General features: G+C 41.1%; 2 protein-coding genes across 2 annotated transcripts in view; one reads left to right on the forward strand and one right to left on the reverse strand.

Annotated features, from left to right (window-relative positions):
• VWDE (von Willebrand factor D and EGF domains) overlaps window positions 1–3,931 on the forward strand; it is a 69,709-nt gene extending 65,778 nt beyond the window's left edge. The window contains exons 28-31 of the mRNA XM_024206098.2: window positions 18–113; window positions 2,066–2,161; window positions 2,771–2,874; window positions 3,822–3,931. Coding sequence (XP_024061866.2) covers window positions 18–113; window positions 2,066–2,161; window positions 2,771–2,874; window positions 3,822–3,842 — 317 coding nt within the window. The 3' untranslated portion in view covers window positions 3,843–3,931. The remainder of the gene's footprint in view (window positions 1–17; window positions 114–2,065; window positions 2,162–2,770; window positions 2,875–3,821) is intronic.
• Window positions 3,932–11,611: 7,680 nt separating this feature from the next.
• Window positions 11,612–18,855, reverse strand: LOC112110879 (protein shifted-like). The gene is given in 4 exon segments (XM_024206094.2): window positions 11,612–11,721; window positions 13,639–13,729; window positions 14,619–14,720; window positions 18,844–18,855. Coding segments are annotated over 4 exon segments (315 nt in total).
• Window positions 18,856–18,932: the final 77 nt, after the last annotated feature.

Genomic DNA, 18,932 nt, shown 5'->3' on the forward strand with positions numbered 1-18,932 from the left:
ATGATATTTAATTTAAGGTGTCTGTGACCCAATGTGCATGAATGGAGGCAGATGTGTGGGGCCAAACATTTGCTCTTGCCCCTCAGGGTGGAGAGGAAAACGATGTAATACACGTAAGTATCTTATAACTAACATGCTAAAATGTATTAAAGGAAATATTTGGCTAAATAATGTAACTGACAGTTCTGTCCAGCAAAAGTCATGAAGATAGTACCAAACAGCTTGTGGGGTGGGGTGGGGTGGGGTGGGGTGGGGGGACGGGACACTTTTTCCTCTGACTACAGACCCACATCAAAATGCAGGATGTGATATCTGTACTACTGAGCCAAAGCCATGGAGGTTTCAGTTTAAACCATGAAAACAGGACATACTTTCTGTTCGAGAGTAGCATGTAATGTTTTTCTCTTCTATTTCAATTATTGTCGACATTAAAAGCCCCATGTTTCCAGTGCTTACACCCAAATTATGTCTGTAAGAGCCTTTTCAGAGAGTTCCAGTTCTGGCCCTAATCCTGATTTCATTGACAGCAGGGTAAATCAGGAGGAACTTCATTTAAATCAATAGGAATTACATTGATATGAAAGCAAAATCCAGCCCTAAATATCTTTTCTTTCAGAAACACACGTCATTAAACACATATTTGTACTTCCATGTATATATTAATTCTCTTAATATTTTCTGCTCTTAAAAATATCAGGACAAATTCAGCCTCTAGTTATACCTACACAACCCTTTTGACTTTAAAAGGGTCAAGTCAGCAAGGAATTTAGTTTAAAAGTTCTTTTGTATTGGACAAAGCATCTCTTAAAAAAACCCTGACATTTTCTTTTTGTCCACACAGCTAAAACTCCTGTCTAAACCCTAAGTATCTCACATCTTTACAACTGTAACCTGTTCTTCTGTGGCTTACCTGGCACTCACCTTGTCCCACTTCTAATTAATTCAGATTGCAGCTAAGAGAATCCTCTTTGCTCCTTGTTCTGACCACCTGATCACCTCTTCAGATCCCTTGGCTGTGTTGTTCCCCCCGCCCCAAATTTCAAGCTTCTTGAACTTGTCTTCACCTTCCAGGCTGTTCATTGCTCTGCTTCTCTCTCCTTATATGTTTTTGACTCTATCACATTGCCCCTTGTGCTTACATAAAGCCCTGGCAAGCTTTGTTAAAGTTTTTTAAAGTTGGGCTCAAATTCTGTAACCTCTTGTACATTTGAAAACCTTGAGATTTTATCTCTCAGTGCATTACTCCTTCTCTGTCAATGATGCCAGAATTGATTGTCCACTTATCTACTTCCCTCACAATGGTCTTTGCACCTTCCCCCCTGCTGGCCCTTATGTATAAAACACCCTTCTTGAACTGATCCATAAAGCCACTGAATTTCTTCTTCAAAACCCCCATCTTCCAGGGTGCCTACTAGAATTTGGCCATCTGCTAATGGACAGGTTGAAGGCAGCTGAATATTGGTGATGTGGAGTGTTCTTTTATTTTTAAAGTGTATACTATTTTATAATCATTAAATACCATATATGTTAAAAATGGTATGTGCTTTGACTGTATTCCTTTTCCCTGCCCTCTCTATACTGCTTGTCTTCTTAGGCTACACCTTCACTATGAACTAAGGGTGTGATTCCCCTGTTTGTGTACACATTCTCGCACTAGTTCTCATTGAGCTAACACGAGTGCAAGTATCAGTCTAGCCTCAGTAGTAGTTTTAGCAGCAGCAGAGATATGGCTGACCTATGCCAAGTACATACCCACCAATTTCATGCTAGTTTGTACTCAGCACGGCTCAGTCATGTCTCCACTGCCGCTACCATTGCTACTGAGGCTTCACTGCTATTTATACTCGCGCGAGCTCAATAAAAACTAGCACAAGGATGTGTACACAAGCAGGGGAATGACACCTTTAGCTCATAGTGTACATAGCCTTAGATTGTGAGCTTCTCAGGGATGAGTTGGTGTCTTCTGGGGTGTGTGTGGGGGGGGAGGTCAGCACTCCACACATTATGGGCAATATTGGAGTGCAATAATTTAACATATCTTTTTTTTTGGGTGGGGGGTATGAAGCTATTTGTCTTCAGAAATGTAAGAACGGCGGAGAATGTATCGGACCAAGCATGTGTCATTGCCTTCCACAGTGGGAAGGGGTTCAGTGTCAAACACGTAAGTCTGATATGATTTTTAACTCTTAAAAAAAAGACATTGATGTTGCTTCAACAAAGTTAATGACTGTTAAGTGTACAGACATACATCAGACCCTTGACTCCTCTGTCTTCATTTGATTTTGCATTTTGGCCCCAGTGTTGACGGAGAAGTGGGATGAAGCCTAGAGGTGTCTGTGCACCATTTTGCAGCCCAACAGTAGCTGGAGGTGGCCAGGGAGCATTGCAGTCCTTGGTGATCTGCTCTACACACTGCTGCAACAACCCTTAGGGGCCATAGCAATAGCCCAGAACAGTCAGATCACAGTGTGCTCTGGCCAAGCCGCAGCCATGCCCCCTTCCTTCTCTCAGTATTGCCCCAAGTATGTATCTACCATGAGGGCTGTGAAGGGAGGTGGCATAGGGCCATTCTGCTGGCCCTATAGTACCATGGAATCCCCCTTACACTGGGGGTATTCCTCAGTGAAGAGATCTATTGGGCTTATGGCACCTGTCTGTCAGCAGAGTGAGTACACAGAGGTCATGGCATAACCCAGTATTGGGGCCATTTTCTTTACAAAGCAGTTACTTTGTTTTTGAGATTAAAGTCATATACCTTTGCATATTTCAGCTGTGTGCAGTCAGAAATGTCTCTTTGGTGGTAGGTGTGTGATGCCTAATGTGTGCTCTTGTCGTCCTGGTTATACTGGAGTCATCTGTGCAAAGAAACTACAGGTAATTACATGGGGGGAGGGATAGCTCAGTGGTTTGAGCATTGGCCTGCTAAACCCAGGGTTATGAGTTCAATCCTTGAGGGGGCCATTTAGGGAACTGGGATAAAAATCTGTCTGGGGATTGGTCCTACTTTAAGCAGGAGGTTGGACTAGATGATCTTCTGAGGTCCCTTCCAATCCTGATATTCTATGATTATGAGTACACAGTATAATAAAGGAACAGGGGGCAAAAGAAATGGGAAAACTGCTGTGGTTTTGGTTTCACAAAAACTTGTTTTGTAACTTGTTTGAAAGCCACATTTTGTTTTTCAAAACTAAAAAGATTGGTGATTCAAATCCAGGTTCCGTTTTCACCAAAGAATCTAATTTGGGGTGGGAGTTGTTAGCTAATTACTAGGGATGGGCCAAAGTATTTATCAGTTGATGTGAGAATTCATACAACTTTTTGAAAATGTAAAGCTCTATTTGTGTGAAGTATTGTTATTTTGTTGGATTTTAATGTCTGTAATGCAAATTTTTGAAGGGAGCTTAATTTATATATCAGTACCTGATTATAAAAAATTCAGTGCTCATAAACAAATTTGATTCAAAGATCCACTTTATGGACATCTTGAAAGGTTTCATCTATTATTAAATTTTGTATAGATTGTGTAAATAGATTATTTGGTCTGAGTAATAAAGGTTTTCTATTCAATACCAACAGTACAGTATATACCATTGCAAAGAGTATTTGCTTCCAAGTATGCTTCTCTCTATTTTTAGAAAGGTAGCTTATTTTTCAAAAAACTAAACAAGCTTTATGGATCAGTATTCAATATTCCATTTCTGAGTGGCTTGGGAAGGCAAATATTCATTGGAAACTGCTTGTTAAAGTTTATGATGAAAGCACAGAGTGTTCTGAGTACCCACCAATTTCTGAGTACACTAAAATCTTTTATTTTTCCCAAGGTACAGAGACATCATGGTTGAAGAAAATCAAGTACATGGATTACAAAACCATGCTGTATGGACTAAGAGGCCCTTGAAACTAGAAAGAGGCTTTGAAGGCAATAATGAATGAAGTTTATTTAAACAAAGGGAGTGATATCCTGAAGCATGCCTTTAAAGTATTCATTATGATTTTAAAGACAAGGACATTAATTTTTAAACAGTGGTAGAACAATAACATACTAAGAGCAGAAATGTAATAATCTGTTGTAAAGCCTCATTTTATTGCTACCTCACACTCAGAAACCACAGCTTCTGACTCTCTATTGGACTTTTAGGTATTGTAGATGATCAGATCCCTGGTCAGCTAATGTCTGGAGAAGTAGTCATTGGAGCAGTGATCTGCAGTGAATGTCCTTCCTTGGGACCTAATCTAAGCATCTCCTATCAGCAGGAAGGCAGCACCTGACAGGATCAGGTCCTGAAATATAGCATTTTGTTTTCACATATTGATTTTAAAGAGCAAGTTCTGTTGGTTTAAGAATCCCCTGCCTGTAATGAACAGGTGAAAAAGGGTTTAGGTTCCTATTGCATCATTCGCACAGGCGATAGTGTCTCGAGACTATTGATGAACTCAACATCCATTTCTAATTATATTTAATGTGAAACTGTTATGTTAGGGTAGGTTGAAACATTCAATGCTTACATCTGACTGCACCTACGCCTCTGTGCATGGTCATCATTTCAAAATATCTATAAGAGAATGTAATTGCCATAAACATAAACAATGGGCTTTTCAGAGAAATGCTTTTAAAAGTTAATGATAAGTGAAAATACTATATAGTAAAGTAAAAGAATCTTCTCAACTCAGCAATTTTCCTCAGGTTATCTATAAGTTATAGATATAAGTTATCTATCAGCCCTTTTAGGAAACAAGGACTGTAACTAAAGAGCCATGATCTTCTTAAAAAAAAAGATCACAAATAAAGATTTTTACAGAGTTTAATTTAAGAATTGATGGCTCTCCCTGTGGAAACATTTATGTATCTATCTCGCGTACATGGCTATAATCCACATCAAGTTATTTCTGACTTTATTCATTTGTTCCACACCTAGTGCCCAGTCCCGGTGCTGGCCTCTGCATAGCCTATGACTGCAGGCTCTCCTCTGCTAATTTGAAGGATCTAAAAGTGACTGTCAGCTTCCCTTAAAAAAGAAAAGTTTCCAGTCCTTTCCCCTGTGAAGGCCCTGATCTTTCCCTATATGAACTGGTGGCCAGACCAGGACAATGGGACATGAGGTGGTTTCGCTATCAGCATACTCATAGGCTGAAGAGTCTTCCCAGCATGTTACTAGCAGAGTGAGAGTCTGGAGACAGTCTATGTGAAATCTGTAGTATTGATAATGGAAAAGAGATTGGATTCTAGAGTGTCTTTGGCATTAGCTATGTGGAAACTGACGTCTCTAAGAGCAATAAACCTGGAGGATTTCAGCATCATGCTGAGGAACTGTACCATTAGACCCTCTAGGAAGTCAGCAAGCTCTCCCTCTGGAGAGCTGTCGAACACTGGATTCTTTTTGGTCTTCTGATTTTGTTTCTGGAGTGGAGTGTCATCTGCACCGGAGGGTTGAGGGAACCTGGACTATTTTCTTCCATTTGGCTTGTCTGTGATCTACCTTGGTTTGTGTTGTACTGTGTAGCCTGCAGGGAGTAGCTGGGCTAAAATAAACCAGATGTCAATTATGCAGGCAAGGGAATGTGTCTAATCAAAAATCAAATCCAGAATGGTGCTGGTTTAATGGATGGCTGAACTCTGCATTCATCAGCCAGAGTTTGAGATTGCTATCTTCAGTTTCTTTGTTTGTTGGTGCTTTGGGACTAGACTAAGGAGACAGTTGTAGGATTACTCCTGTTCTGTGTTGTTCCTCTAGTTCCTCCTCCCACCTCACATATAGTTGGGATTTGAGAGGGTGGGGAATATATGGTTCCTAAAACCTTTCAAGGGGATAGTGTTCTAGCTCTGTAAATCCTGCGGGTGTGGCAGTGTTTTTGTCCAGGGAGTCTTCAATGCTAGGCCTTGAAAGGGTGGAAATGGTGAAGAGTGCAGTGAGTGGATCAGAGTATGGGGTGGCGAGGCAAAGCACATTGTGCACGCCTCATACTCTGTTTAAATAATAGAAAGCCCTGGTATCCATTGAGAGCAGTAAATTACAAATGGTAAGAAGGAATAATACTGGAGGCCACTACCGCTACCTAGAATTCCAGGCAATTGTGAGCAGCTGCCGCCACCACAGTCAGAGAGTTTTCAGGGTTAGATTCTAACCTGCATGTGCTGTTCTAGACATTGTGTCCCCACCAGCAAAGAGTGAAAAGCCATTTTAGTCCCCTGGGCAGCCAGCAGAGCACTGCGGAATGATGCATATCTCACCTTAGCTAGGAGAGGCAATTCCGTTTTCAGTGTTTAATTATATGTTTACAAGTTGCATGACCTCAGATTCTGCTGAGGGATGCCCAGTTTGAATGGTCTGCTCTTTCCCAGTGTCCAGTTTGGAACTGGTATGATTTTGCCATTTTGTGGGCTGCTGTCACAGGATGTCGACTCCCAGGTTAGAGTGGTCACCTACCCTGTAGCTGTTCAGCAGCTCTCGGTGTAGATTCTTGTTCTCCTACATAGCCCTGTTCAGTCTCTTTTGTAAAATAAGCTGACATTCTCAGAGCTCAGCCTCCTTCCCGCATAATACCTGTGGATTGCTATGCGTCTTACAAAGGAAAAAATCATTAGTGTGTACATAAAGTAAGACTTTTCAAAACTGCATTGTAATGGTGGGGTGGGTTGTTTTTTTTTACCAGATTGTAAATCATGTACATTAAATAACATTTGTTTATAGTAAGTGTCTTTGTGTACATGTATTCCTACTTTGTTATAAGGCTGAAAATTTATTTTCACAGGTTGCCTTGATTTAAAAATTTAAAATATACTATCTCAGAAAAGTATATTTTCCCATTGATATTATTTACAGTCATGACTCCCTTTAATATTAATAGAAATTGGAGAAATTATTCATGCACTGAGTGAATAGATTGCTTTGATATGAAATCTCAATGCAGCAGGCCGGGTAGTTTTATACTTGTGAAGGATACACTAGAAATTGAATTAAAAGCTACAGTGCAATGATCTGATGATACAGATATGCAGTTTAATAAGGTGTTAATGAGGAAGCAAGTGAATATAAAAAACTAGCACAAAGGGCTTATGTCAGAGGGGTTGAAGGAGTGGTCCAAAGGTTCCATAATATAATCTGAAATAAAGACATACAGATCTTTATTTTAGTGTGCTGCAGGGCCTCCTACAAACATGATCTGTCTTGGAGTGAAGGAGAATTTGGCACAACTATGGATCTTCCAGTGACTGTCAGTGGCTGCGCTTGCTGAAGATTATAGTCTTTCCTGTAAAATAGCTCACTATAGCCCTTAGCCCACACAACCCACTAACTTCAGTGGGCGGCTTTCCATTTATTTCAATGGACTTTGGATCAAAAAATTGAGAGCTTCAGATAGGACAGGAGTACAGAAAAAGGGGCCTAGAATTAATTAATTAATTGGGCTTCTATGAATCCTACTGTCTCTGCTAACTTACTTAACATGGTTTTCTTATATACCGAAAACACTTTGAACCGCAAGATATTGGACTCTGACAGCAGATTCCAGTTCCCTATTTAGTCAGATTGAAATTACAGAGATGAGTACAGAACCTGAACTCTTGTATTTAACAGGCAAGTTAGCTATGAAAACTTCTGCTATCTTGGAAAGAATATTTTGAATATTTTCTGGAGGAAAAAAGTCACCCTTTTCACACAAAACTCTAAAGAGCTCATGAAGGAAAGCAATAGGTCTCCCAGATTTGTACGTCTATTACCTAGCTTTTCACATGTGCCACTTGTAAAATGATCTGCTTCACAGAGGTGATACATACAACCATAGCTCAACATAGAAAGTGATTTAACAGCTCCATTTGGCACATTAAAGGATTCTTTTTTTCTCAAGGGTCTGCAATCATTACAACCAGGAGTATATCAAGACAACTTAAGATACTCACCAGCTTGGCTTTTTCAAGTTCATTATTCAGCCCCGTTTGAGAAAATCCAAAGCTATTAATGTGGGTGGACACAATATCAAATTTATTGGACAGAAGATTTTATTTCTGGCCAATTAGATTCTTTCTATTTCTTACGTAATTAGTATCATCTGGCACATTCTTTCAGTTACTGCAATCAAATACATACCAGTAGTTAGGCAGTACATGGAAAAAATATTCTATTAAGAAGTTTCATGTTAAAGGAAACTTTACAGGTAATACAAAACAAGTGGCTTAATTCTTTGTTGTACCCACTGACACTGGAGGGGGAAAATAAGTAGGAAGTGAAGTATCTAATTGGCAGAAAAAATAGCAAAAAGTATGGCAGAAAATCAAAAATACAGCCAGCTCAATATCTCTACAATTTTTCCAGAACAAGCTCAAACAACAAATTGTACTGGACATGGAGCATCTATATAAAACAGGTGTAGCAGACCATAATATATGTAGGCGATGCTGCCAACCTGTCCCACAGAATTTTTGTTGCCGAAAATGATAAAAGTGTTGGAGCCATGTACATAAGTGTCTTTCCACAGTTGGGAACATGAAGATAGATCCATTTCCAGAAATCTATACACTGGAAATGGTAGATGTATTAAATCTTCCAATGAACAACAAAAATTGGGCACTGTCGTCTCCAAGTAGCATAGTGTAATAATCAGAAACATTTTGGGGATCAGCCTATCTTTTACTATAAGTTTGGCTGGACCCTGGTTGTTACTCTTATATAACTATTAAATAATAATTCATTTAATTCAAAATCCCAGAAAGAGTAGAAGTCACTTTAGCCAGTAGATGGTGCTACATCCCAGCTATATTTTAAAAAATAATCACTTATGTTTTAGCAAAAAACTTTGCTGTCAAGCTAAAAATAAACCCATCACACATCATTTGCTAAAATGTTCCATGATGTTAAAGGGCGTAAGTCATAGTTCTTTTAGACGTGGCCCTGAAACAGCTGAAGGATATTCTAATTATGTTTCGTATTCAGTATTGTAGGTCTGGAAGGCTTCCATCAGTTTGAACGACAACTCCAAAAATATTCTAATGTTTTATTGTAGTTCAGCATATTTTATTTTTTACTTTAAATAAAGCTTATTCCAGTGGCAAATACTTAAAAATAAAATTCCTTCCATCTACATAAATATAAATATAGATAAATTCCTTAGATTTCTTTCTTGAAAACTTAGTAGTCACAGCTGTGTCTTGTCCATTGATTGCTTGCTGCTTTTCTAAGTTCTTTGTGGATTTGGTTATGTGAATTTTCTCTGCCTGTATACTTTTGGGGTCTGACAATATTAGAAGTGAAGTCCTTTTGCATCTGCATTACTGTTTGCCTAACTTTTAATCATTTCAAACTAGTGAGTCACATATGTGGCTGTCTACTCACTGCCATAGACGCCGACTCTGTGGGTGATCCGGGGCTGGAGCACCCACAGGGAAAAATTGGTGGGGCCTCAGCACCCACCGGCAGCTCCCTGTCCTCCCGCCCAGCTCACCTCCGGCTCCGCTCCGCCTCCACCTCCTCCCCTGAGTGCACTCCGTGCCTGCTTTTCCCCCCTAGCTCCCAGGACTTGCGCCGCAAAACAGCTGTTTCGCATGGCTGGGAGGGAGGGGGAGGAGTGGGAATGTGGCGCGCTTGGGGAAGAGGCGGGGCCGGGGCAGGGATTTGGGGAAGGGGTCCAATAGGGGCAGGGAGGGGGCGGAGTTGGGGCGGGGACTTTGGAGAAGGGGTTGGAATGGGGGCAGGGCAGGGGCAGGGGAAAGGGTGGAGTCGGGGCGAGGCTGGGGGTGGGGGAACACGAGCACCCACCCCGCGCCGGGGAAAGTTGGCACCTATGTTCACTGCTAGGAGTGTCTCCTCCTGGTTGTTCAGGGGATTAGCTCTGCAAGTCCAACACCCCTTTTTGCAGGCACGCTCTGTCCCTTTCTCTCTCTCTTCCTCCCTGCAGCCCAAGAAACACCATGAGTAAAGTCCCCAAGAGACAGCACATGATGTGCATCTCTCAGTAGAAGGCTGCTGCATTTGACCACAAGAGAGAGGCCCTGGTGGCAGAGATGGGGAGCTCTTGCCACTCCAAGGTACAGTCTACAGAAGACAAATTGTAACAGACACACTAAATGTCCCACATATATTATATCAACGTCCTTCATTTGCCCCTTTTCTCAGAATGTGAGAGCTCTGAAAGTGTGCTCAGCCCAACCCCTGGGGGCAGACAGCAAATGAGAGAGCTCCCCTGCTTTTTGTCTGCTTCTGGATAAAGCTTGGTGGCAACTGAAAGCATGAGAAATGCTTCCTCCACTCCAGCTACCCTGTATCTGTTAAAGTCGAAGCACTCGCTAGGTGGCTCAGGATTACATATAGGCACTTCCATAGGTTGATAGGAGCAAACCCGAAGTCTCATTTGAATTCATCCTATATAGAGCCAATGTCTCTCGTTGGACACCTCTTCCCTACTCATGCTCTCTGGAAGAGCTGCTTGGAAAATGGTGAAAATAGTTCTTTAAAAAATGTGAAACATTTTGGCCAAAATTTTGACTAGTGTTGACTTGTTTTAATGGAATGCTGCTGCTGCTCCCTGTCCTCGTGCTGTAGCCTCAGTAGCTTCTCTCTTCAATGGCTACGCTGACACCTCCACCCATACTGCTATCACAGGGGAGTATTCTTAAGAGAGGAAGGATTGTCCAGTGGATAGGGTGCTAGACTGGGACTTGGGAGACTTGGATTCAGTTTCCTATTCTGTCACTGACTTCCTGTGTGCCAAAATGGGGATAACAGCACTTCCCTACCTCACAGGGGTGTTGTGAGAATAAATATACTAAGGACTGTGAAGAGTTCAGGTGTTATGGTAATGGAGGCTATGTAAGCTCCTAAGATGGCTAGACTGAGGCTTCGCATATTATCAAAACTAAACTCTAGGATGGTGATTGCGGATCCCGACCCTATAAAAATAGACATTAAACTATGACTGATCATGATCCTAATTATTTTATTTTTATTGCTAATCACACAAAGCAATGCTCAGTGATTGAGCAACACATCAACAACATGCTTTACAGCTTGCTGCTGTTCCTAAAGAAGTGCAACCTCCTTCCACTATTTCCTACTGTGATATCCATTCTGTTGACAGGAGACCACTGCTATAGCGGAGCACTCCATCTTCTATAAATTATTCCTACCATAGAAAAGAGTGCCCCCTTGTGGCAGGATGATCTCATTAAAGGTAAGCATCATTCCAGCTACAATGTACTTTTGAACATAAAGATGAACAAAAGGTTTTAAAAACACAAATGTTTATCATTATCAGCTATTAATGTAGGAAGCTTATTCATGAGCGACAATACTTCTATTTATGGTAATCAAAGAGAAATAAATAAGAAAAAAAGGCAAGTAAATGCTTTATTCAAAAGGAAATATTTACTTCAACATCAATTGTACCCACTGACAAAATTATTCTACTTATAAAGCACACAAAAGTACTTGGATACATATTCATTTGCTTTGTCTGGAGTATTTTAAAAATACTTTCCCTTTCATACAGAAGAGCTTTTCTTTAAAATACTGGGAACAAAATGCTATTTAAGACCAATTAGGGTTTGTTTGTTTTTTAAAAATCTCCTCCCTCTCATCTATACTCATTAAAGCAACACTGCTCATCTCCAGAGGAAGACGGCTCATTTGTTTCTTGTCTTTGTACATTGTAGACCAGAGTATAGCAAACGACATCTGCACATATTTGGCACTACACATTTCCCTCCATGTTGACAAGGCAGTTTACAAACAGCTGAAATGATACACCAGATATATGGTACATCTACCATACAACACAGTTTAATTTTTCTTGCACGGCTCATTGTAGTAGCAGAATTGTTCCCTAGTGACAATACTGGGACAATATCAATAAAAGCATAATGGAAGTACTGTAAGCAATGACTGTCTTTGAATTCTAGGCTCATGCTCCTCACTGGGATCCAGTCATGTTGTGTCTAATTTCACTCACACTCCATTCCCCTTTTCTGTCCTCTCCATCTTATGAGGCGAGAAAATATAAAACTTAACTCCAGTTCTCCCTGTATGGCTGGATTGTGACTTGAGCTGTATGCCTGCATGGGGATATAAGGAGAACAAGAATTCCTGTTATAGCTCTAAGGGCTACCTGGACTTTGGCTCTGGGCATACTGGAGTAAGCAGGAGCTATTTCCTGCACGCCTCCAAGAGCAAGTGGGCAGGGAGCGGCAGTGAACAGACAGGGCCCTGGCCCCACCCCCCCGCAATGTGCCAGCTAAATCAGCCCAGTTGGGGGTGTTGTAATTTGCTGTTGGCACAAGCCCCAAAAGTGAAGTTCAAAGTGACAGTGGTTTGGTGGCTGCTGTGCCTGAAATGATCACTAGCCCCACAACTGATGCAGTCTCAAAAAAATCAACAGAATGTGAAGCGTTTGATCCTTTCTATCACTATCTATTCCACAAGACTGTAACTAACTGAAATCTTTGGCACCAGGCATTTTGTAATATCTCCACAAAATGCCCCTCATCTGCCCTTGAACCTCAGGGCAACCTCTGTACCTCTGCCTGCATTAGATAGAACAAGGGATAAGCTGTTTCATCAGGGATCTGATTGGTGGTGTCCCTCTTAGAAATGAGTAGATTACAGCATTTATTTGTAAGGTCTCCTAGACAATATCAGCTGCATTAGTGTTTCTGCAGTGCTTGGAATCCAGGGCCCATATGACTCTGGGATTTCATAAACAGTTCTTTTCACTGGGTCATTCATTTCAAAAGGATTAACCCAGAGGATTAATCCAGAGACTCAAAGGGTAGCATTGAGTGCTACCACACAGGAGACTGAGTTCAAGGACAATCTCTAAAGAGCAATTCTCTCGGTCTCTGAGCCAGCAGGAAGGAAGTCTGCACCATTTATTCTCCAAAGATAGTACCTCCTGGTGACTGCCTCTCGGAGCAATGTTGTTACAGAGCATATGGGGCAGCTCTGAGTTGATTAAAATCTGATGAACCTTCCCTCCTTATATGAATCACTGTTTGGAAAGGTGAATGGCTCTTACTGTGGATCAACAGGGGGTATGGCCCAGATCCTCAAAGGTCTAGGTGCCTTTGGGAGCTAGATGTTTAAATACCTTTGAGGATCTGGGCATAAGTGCTTGGGAATGGCATTGGACTAACAGCCCTACTTACTGCAGTCCTTTATTTACCCTTGGATCAAGAGGAACACAGGATGCCCCCCAACAATAACCTGTCAAACTGTAGGAGCAAACACCTCTAGTGTAAAGGGATGTGTCATTTCCCATGTCCATTAAGTCCTTGGCCTCTCTAATGACACTGGCAACGAGCACCCGTGGTGGGTTTCTTTGTGATGTGGAAACTTGTTGACTAGGAACTGATCTGAGACCACAAAATACATTTCAAGTAGGCCCACAAAAGGTATTAGATAATAATTTTTGGTGACTACCAACCAAAACTTGGATTTGAACCAGTGACTTAGAGGTGAAAGGCTCTATAGCCCTTTACCAAATACACAAGCCATGTATTTTCCACCTTGCTTAGATATCTGGGGGCACCACTACACAAAGGTAGCCCTGACAGACTAGGATGGGGTCATTAATTTGGCTTTGTCAGGCATCGATGCTCTGAATACTAAAACAAATACATAAAATACTGAAAAAAGAAATATCAGAGTATTTTACTTAAATGCCATGCTCCACCAACCCATCCAGCTGGACAGCTGCAGATTCCAGGAGACACATAAGCTCCATCATTCCAACACCCCTGAGGAAACTTTCTGGAAAGGAAGAATGGATTAAAAAAAGAAGACGTTTCTTGCTACACTTTAAATATGTTGGATTAATTAAGAGCATAAGAAAAACAAAGAAGAAAAGAAGGGCTTTCCTCCCTCAGACATCATAAATGGTGGCATCAATAGAACTAAGATACTAGTAACCTGATATGGGATATAAAATATTGAGGATTGAGGGTCAGATCTTCCAGTGGTATAAATCAGTGTAGGTCCACAACAGAGCTATGGCAGTTTTCCCTCAGTTGAGGTTTTGGCCTATATATTTAAAGCTTTAAAAGAGAATAATCTAAATGCATTCCTGTAGCTACCGTTCACTTAAAAGTTCTATGAGCAACCCATCCTGTGTTCAGTCACACAATCCTTAATGGACCTCTGACACTGTAGCTCAAATTAATCTGATGGCACTTCGCTTTGAATTAATGTCACCAGCTATAGAGCAGCTCCTCCACTTTTACTGTAGCACTGTCATTTGCATAATTATTAGCCCGTTACTCCTTTTAAAATGTTTTTATTGGCTTTGCAGTCATACCTCAAGCTCATTCAGAACATTTCCATTATTCTTGCAGTCACTGTATAATCCAATTCCATTTTATCATCCTAATAGAAAAGTAATGGTGCCATTTTAACCAGGAGAAAGTCTGTTTCTTTAAATTAAATGGCTTTTACAGCATACGAGGCTGTTCCCAACTACTTCTTACACATTCAGCCAATCATAATCAGTCTGATCAGACTGCAGTCACATGTCTGGCAAAATATTTCATTCCCACAGATCTCTAATTAGGCTGCCATCTGGGCACGTTTACAGTCCTCAGGCACAGTTAGCACTTGAGTTACCTCAGGTGCAAATGAAACATAAATCTGGGCACTTACCCTCCTGGCACAAAGACACTACACTGCCCCATTGGCAGAGATGCATTCCCCACCAGTCTGACACCCTCCTTTACAACTTACTGCAAAAGACCACCACAGGCACTGAACAAATCCAGCAGATAATTAGCGTTAAATAGCCCACTTTCTCATTGTAGCACAAATCTGAGGAAGCTGACAGACTGAATATTTAGTCTCATCAGTAATTAATGATTAGCATTTATTTCTGTTTGATTTTCTTAAGCTTTACAATGGGCTCTTTAGCTACAAGATATTATTATTCAAATTGAGATTAAATATATTGCTTAAATATTAACGGAATTTCTACCAATTGTCTTAAATGTTCATATGTGTATTAGCATAGTGTCTGATTCTGCTGCCCTTACATTTAGCAGAGTAGAGTAAGGAACTACTTAGTGCGAGAAAAGATGACGGGATACAGTAGAGATGGGTCAAATTTTTTTTGATCTAAAGGTTTTTTCACTGAAAAAAAATGCAGATTTGAGTCGACCAAAACATTTTGCAAATGGATATGGAATTTGCCAAATTGTTTCAGTCTACAACAACAACAACAACAAAAATTGAAAAAAAAACCAACCATTTTGACAGTCAAAAATTAAATTTTTGATTTTTTATTCAAAATTTACTTCAATTGTAAGTTTAAATAAAACCCCTCAAAACTGAAATCTTTTGTTTGATCCCAAACAATTTTTCCCCTGATTTTTTTAGATCAGCCAGCAAAGTGAAAAATCGATTATTTGCAGAACTCTAGAATTGAGTCCTTAGGCCCCAATTCAGAAAAGCACTTAAGTACAATTAATAATTAATTAATTAATTTTAAGCATGAGCTCAAATCGTACTGAATTCAATGGGAGAATCAGGCTTTATTCATTTGGGGGAGGGTATTCTATTTTGGGCAACCTATAACTAGCCATAATACACCTTGGGTCAGAGCCTCCCCTCCTCCCACCCCGGACTATGCCAGGTTCTTCTTTTGAGTTGTTCTTTGTACTAGAGCACAAGGAGCTTGTAGCAAACACTTACAGTATATATATTAACATAGCAGCAACCAGAGTCTGATGCTGGCTGGAGCAAGGGCAGGAAGAGGTGGGGGGAGGGGGCGGAATGGGGAGGGGTGGGGGTGCGAAGAGGCAGGGCGGGAGTGGGGGCTTGGGGGAAGAGATGGAGTGGGGGGCGTGGCCTGGGGCAGAGCGGGAGTCTGTTGACCTGAATGTATGGGCTAGTTTATTACAGCTCGCCAATGATCTGACCAAAAGATATTTAGGTTCTTGTCCCAATTCAGGCTACAGGGTTAGAGAACACAGAGAGTTCAACGTTGTGAGAGGACCCTCGGGTTGTGTGGCAAGGACACTTATACTGAGGACAATACCAAATTATTAAGAGCTTTATTAAAATGAATGAAAAAATAATAAACACTATAAAACACAGACTCACAAAGAAATAATACAATTCTATGACCCCTGGTGGTAAGATCTCTATGCTAAAAAAACTACTTGAACTAGCATACTCACACCCTTCCCTGAAGAGCTGGTAGTGGGAGACAGAGGACCAGCTTCGTCTCTGGCATGCCTGATGAATTCGATGGTCCAGGCTTTCCAAATTTGGTAGGGATTAGGGTTGAGTGTTGAGTAGCTAAGCTGTATTGCAAAGCTGAGCTGATAGCTTGATAGAAGATAAGAAAAGGCAACCCTCCTGCATGGTTGTTTACCCTCTTATAGGGTTCTGGCACTGCCTTAATCAAGGCCCAACCTATCATGCCCAAATCTTATTTCCTCATCTAGATAAATCTTCGGGTACACTTACTCTATAGGTTAACATATTATGACATATATTCATACGTATTAATATTGATTATCTCATGCCCAAAACCATTACCCTTGGCCTAACTTATGACTTCCACGTTCTGCGATGTACCCTGCAGTTAGCAGTCTTTTCCAGACCTATGGTAAACATATTCAGCAGTTCGGTTCCCCCATTCAGTTCCCCAATGTCAAGAGGGGTAACCGATAGGCCATTTAGCTATACCAAAGGTTATAAACACTCATACTGATCTGCTCTAGCTAATCATACAAGATACAGGTCTGTAGGTTCCTTGCATTATAGCCAACTATTATGAATAACTATTATGAATAACATATAATGGGATTCGGCATAAACAAAACCCAAGAAAATAATGTAATCACTCAAACCAATTAAGAAAACGCATTATGCAATATAGCAGGGATTGGCAACCTTTGGCACATGGCCCGTCAGGGAAATCCGCTATCGGGCCGGGCCGGTTTGTTTACCTGCAGCATCCTACTGGCTGCGGTTCGCCGTTCCAGACCAATGGGGGCTGCGGGAAGCGGCGGCCAGCACATCCCTCAGCCCACACCACTTCCCGCAGCCTCCATTGGCCTGAAACGGTGAACCGCAGCCAGTGGGTGGTGCGATTGGCCGAACCTATGGACACTGCAGGTAAACAAACCATCCCAGCCCACCAGCAGATTTCCCTGATGGGCCGCGTACCAAAGGTTGCCGATCCCTGCAATATAGCAAGCTAGCAAACTGACTTTATGGGCTACAAGTCGAGCATCCCCCGGGAACTGGGGAAGTCGGCGCTTCTGGGTACTACTGTCTGTCTGCTGATTGGTTGTTTGCAGCAGCCTTTCCACCTATCCCCTTTCCTGCACATACTTAAGTACTTTGCTGAACAGGAATAGATGGATTTAAAGGGTATTTTCAAAGATTAAAAATGTTAGAAATATTCCTGACTGGGATTACTTGAGCATAATGCAGGTGAGGAGATCAAAGTTGCAAAGTAAAATTCAATTTATCCCATATTCCCTCAATTTATGCCATGCTTGCAGAAATAATGGTATTTACTCTGATATCATGAGCTATCTGATTTAAAAGAGTGGCCCATGCTATTAAAATAATAATAATTACTAAATTATCAGTTATGGAGACTCCTAACTCCCATCAATTTTCAATGGGGTTATGTAACTGCCATTTGTACCCTTTGAAAATCTTCCCCCCACCACCACTCCCGCATGCACAAAAAACCACACCTAAATTACACTATTTAACTTGGCATGTAAAATTTCTAGGTCATTGCTCAAAGGTTTCTGAGTGTAGCAGTTTATAGTCAGTATTTGTTAAAAGCAACTCCAATGTATGCCAACACGGATTATGTGAATTTATTTCTTGTTCTGTATGAAGGGATAATGGTATCTATACAGTATTTGGTTCAGTCCTCAATCCATTTTGTTTTAAACAAGATTTCATTTTTATCTTTGAAATAGGATGTTGAAGGCTCAATGATATGTATTTTAGGGATTGTCTACACTGCACTACTGTGTAAACTACGGAGGTGTGAATTGCATATTGCACCAAAGAGTTGCACTCTAATGGTCCCATGTGGACTCTGCTGGCACAAACCAAAAGGTACCTAGTTCATGTTAACGTAGTCTGATTTGAAAGAGGATTATGTTAACATGACTTAGGTGTCTTTTAGCTCACACCAGCAGTGTCCATATGGGACAGTTGTAGCGCAACTTGGTGCGCTGTGCAATTCACACATCTGTAGTCCACATTACAGTGCAGTGTGGACATAGCATTAATAGTGCCTAGAGTGTCAATCAGAATCTAAGGACTGGCATAATGTATGATTAGTCACATGTATAGCACACTAGTGAGGATTTGTTAAAGGTACTCTGCTGTGCTGATCCACAGAGGATATGAAATATTACAGCCTCTGCTACAAGGGCTTGGCTTTTCAGCTCAAGTTGCAGTAGCTCGTGCCTTTAACACTGGAGGTCCCCAGTTCAGTGCCTAATGTTTTGGCTTAAAAGGGCAGTGGTCACATAAGCATTATTGTGGAATAACTTTACAGCAGCTGAGTTCGAAATAGTTGCTGAAGTAAACTTGTGCATTCCAAGAAGAGACTAATATAGGGCTTCACCTTGTGAGGTGCCTACAGAATCAAGCCCCCTGGGTTGTGCACACTTCATCTATCTGATAACGTGGAACCAAACTGCTTAGGATTCTCAAGGGAATTCATGAATGCTTTGTCTGATAAGATTATCCATGCAAAAAGAGTTCTGGATAAATGAAACCCTTCGTCTCATGCTCCATCAAGGAGACTCATTGAGATTAGTTAATTTTCTTCTCTCCCACACAAGGACATACAAAGGAAAGGTAACTTTTGTCTCCTTAGCCTTTTTACCTGATCCATCATGGTCTTGGACTAGTGAACAAAGTGATTCTTTAGTGACTTCCATAGCATTTCCTGGTTGGGGATGTGGGGAGGTTGAA

The sequence above is a fragment of the Terrapene carolina genome, unplaced genomic scaffold, assembly GCF_002925995.2.
Source record: "Terrapene carolina triunguis isolate 2854851 unplaced genomic scaffold, T_m_triunguis-2.0 Scaffold84, whole genome shotgun sequence".
Classification (NCBI taxonomy): Eukaryota; Metazoa; Chordata; order Testudines; family Emydidae; genus Terrapene; species Terrapene triunguis.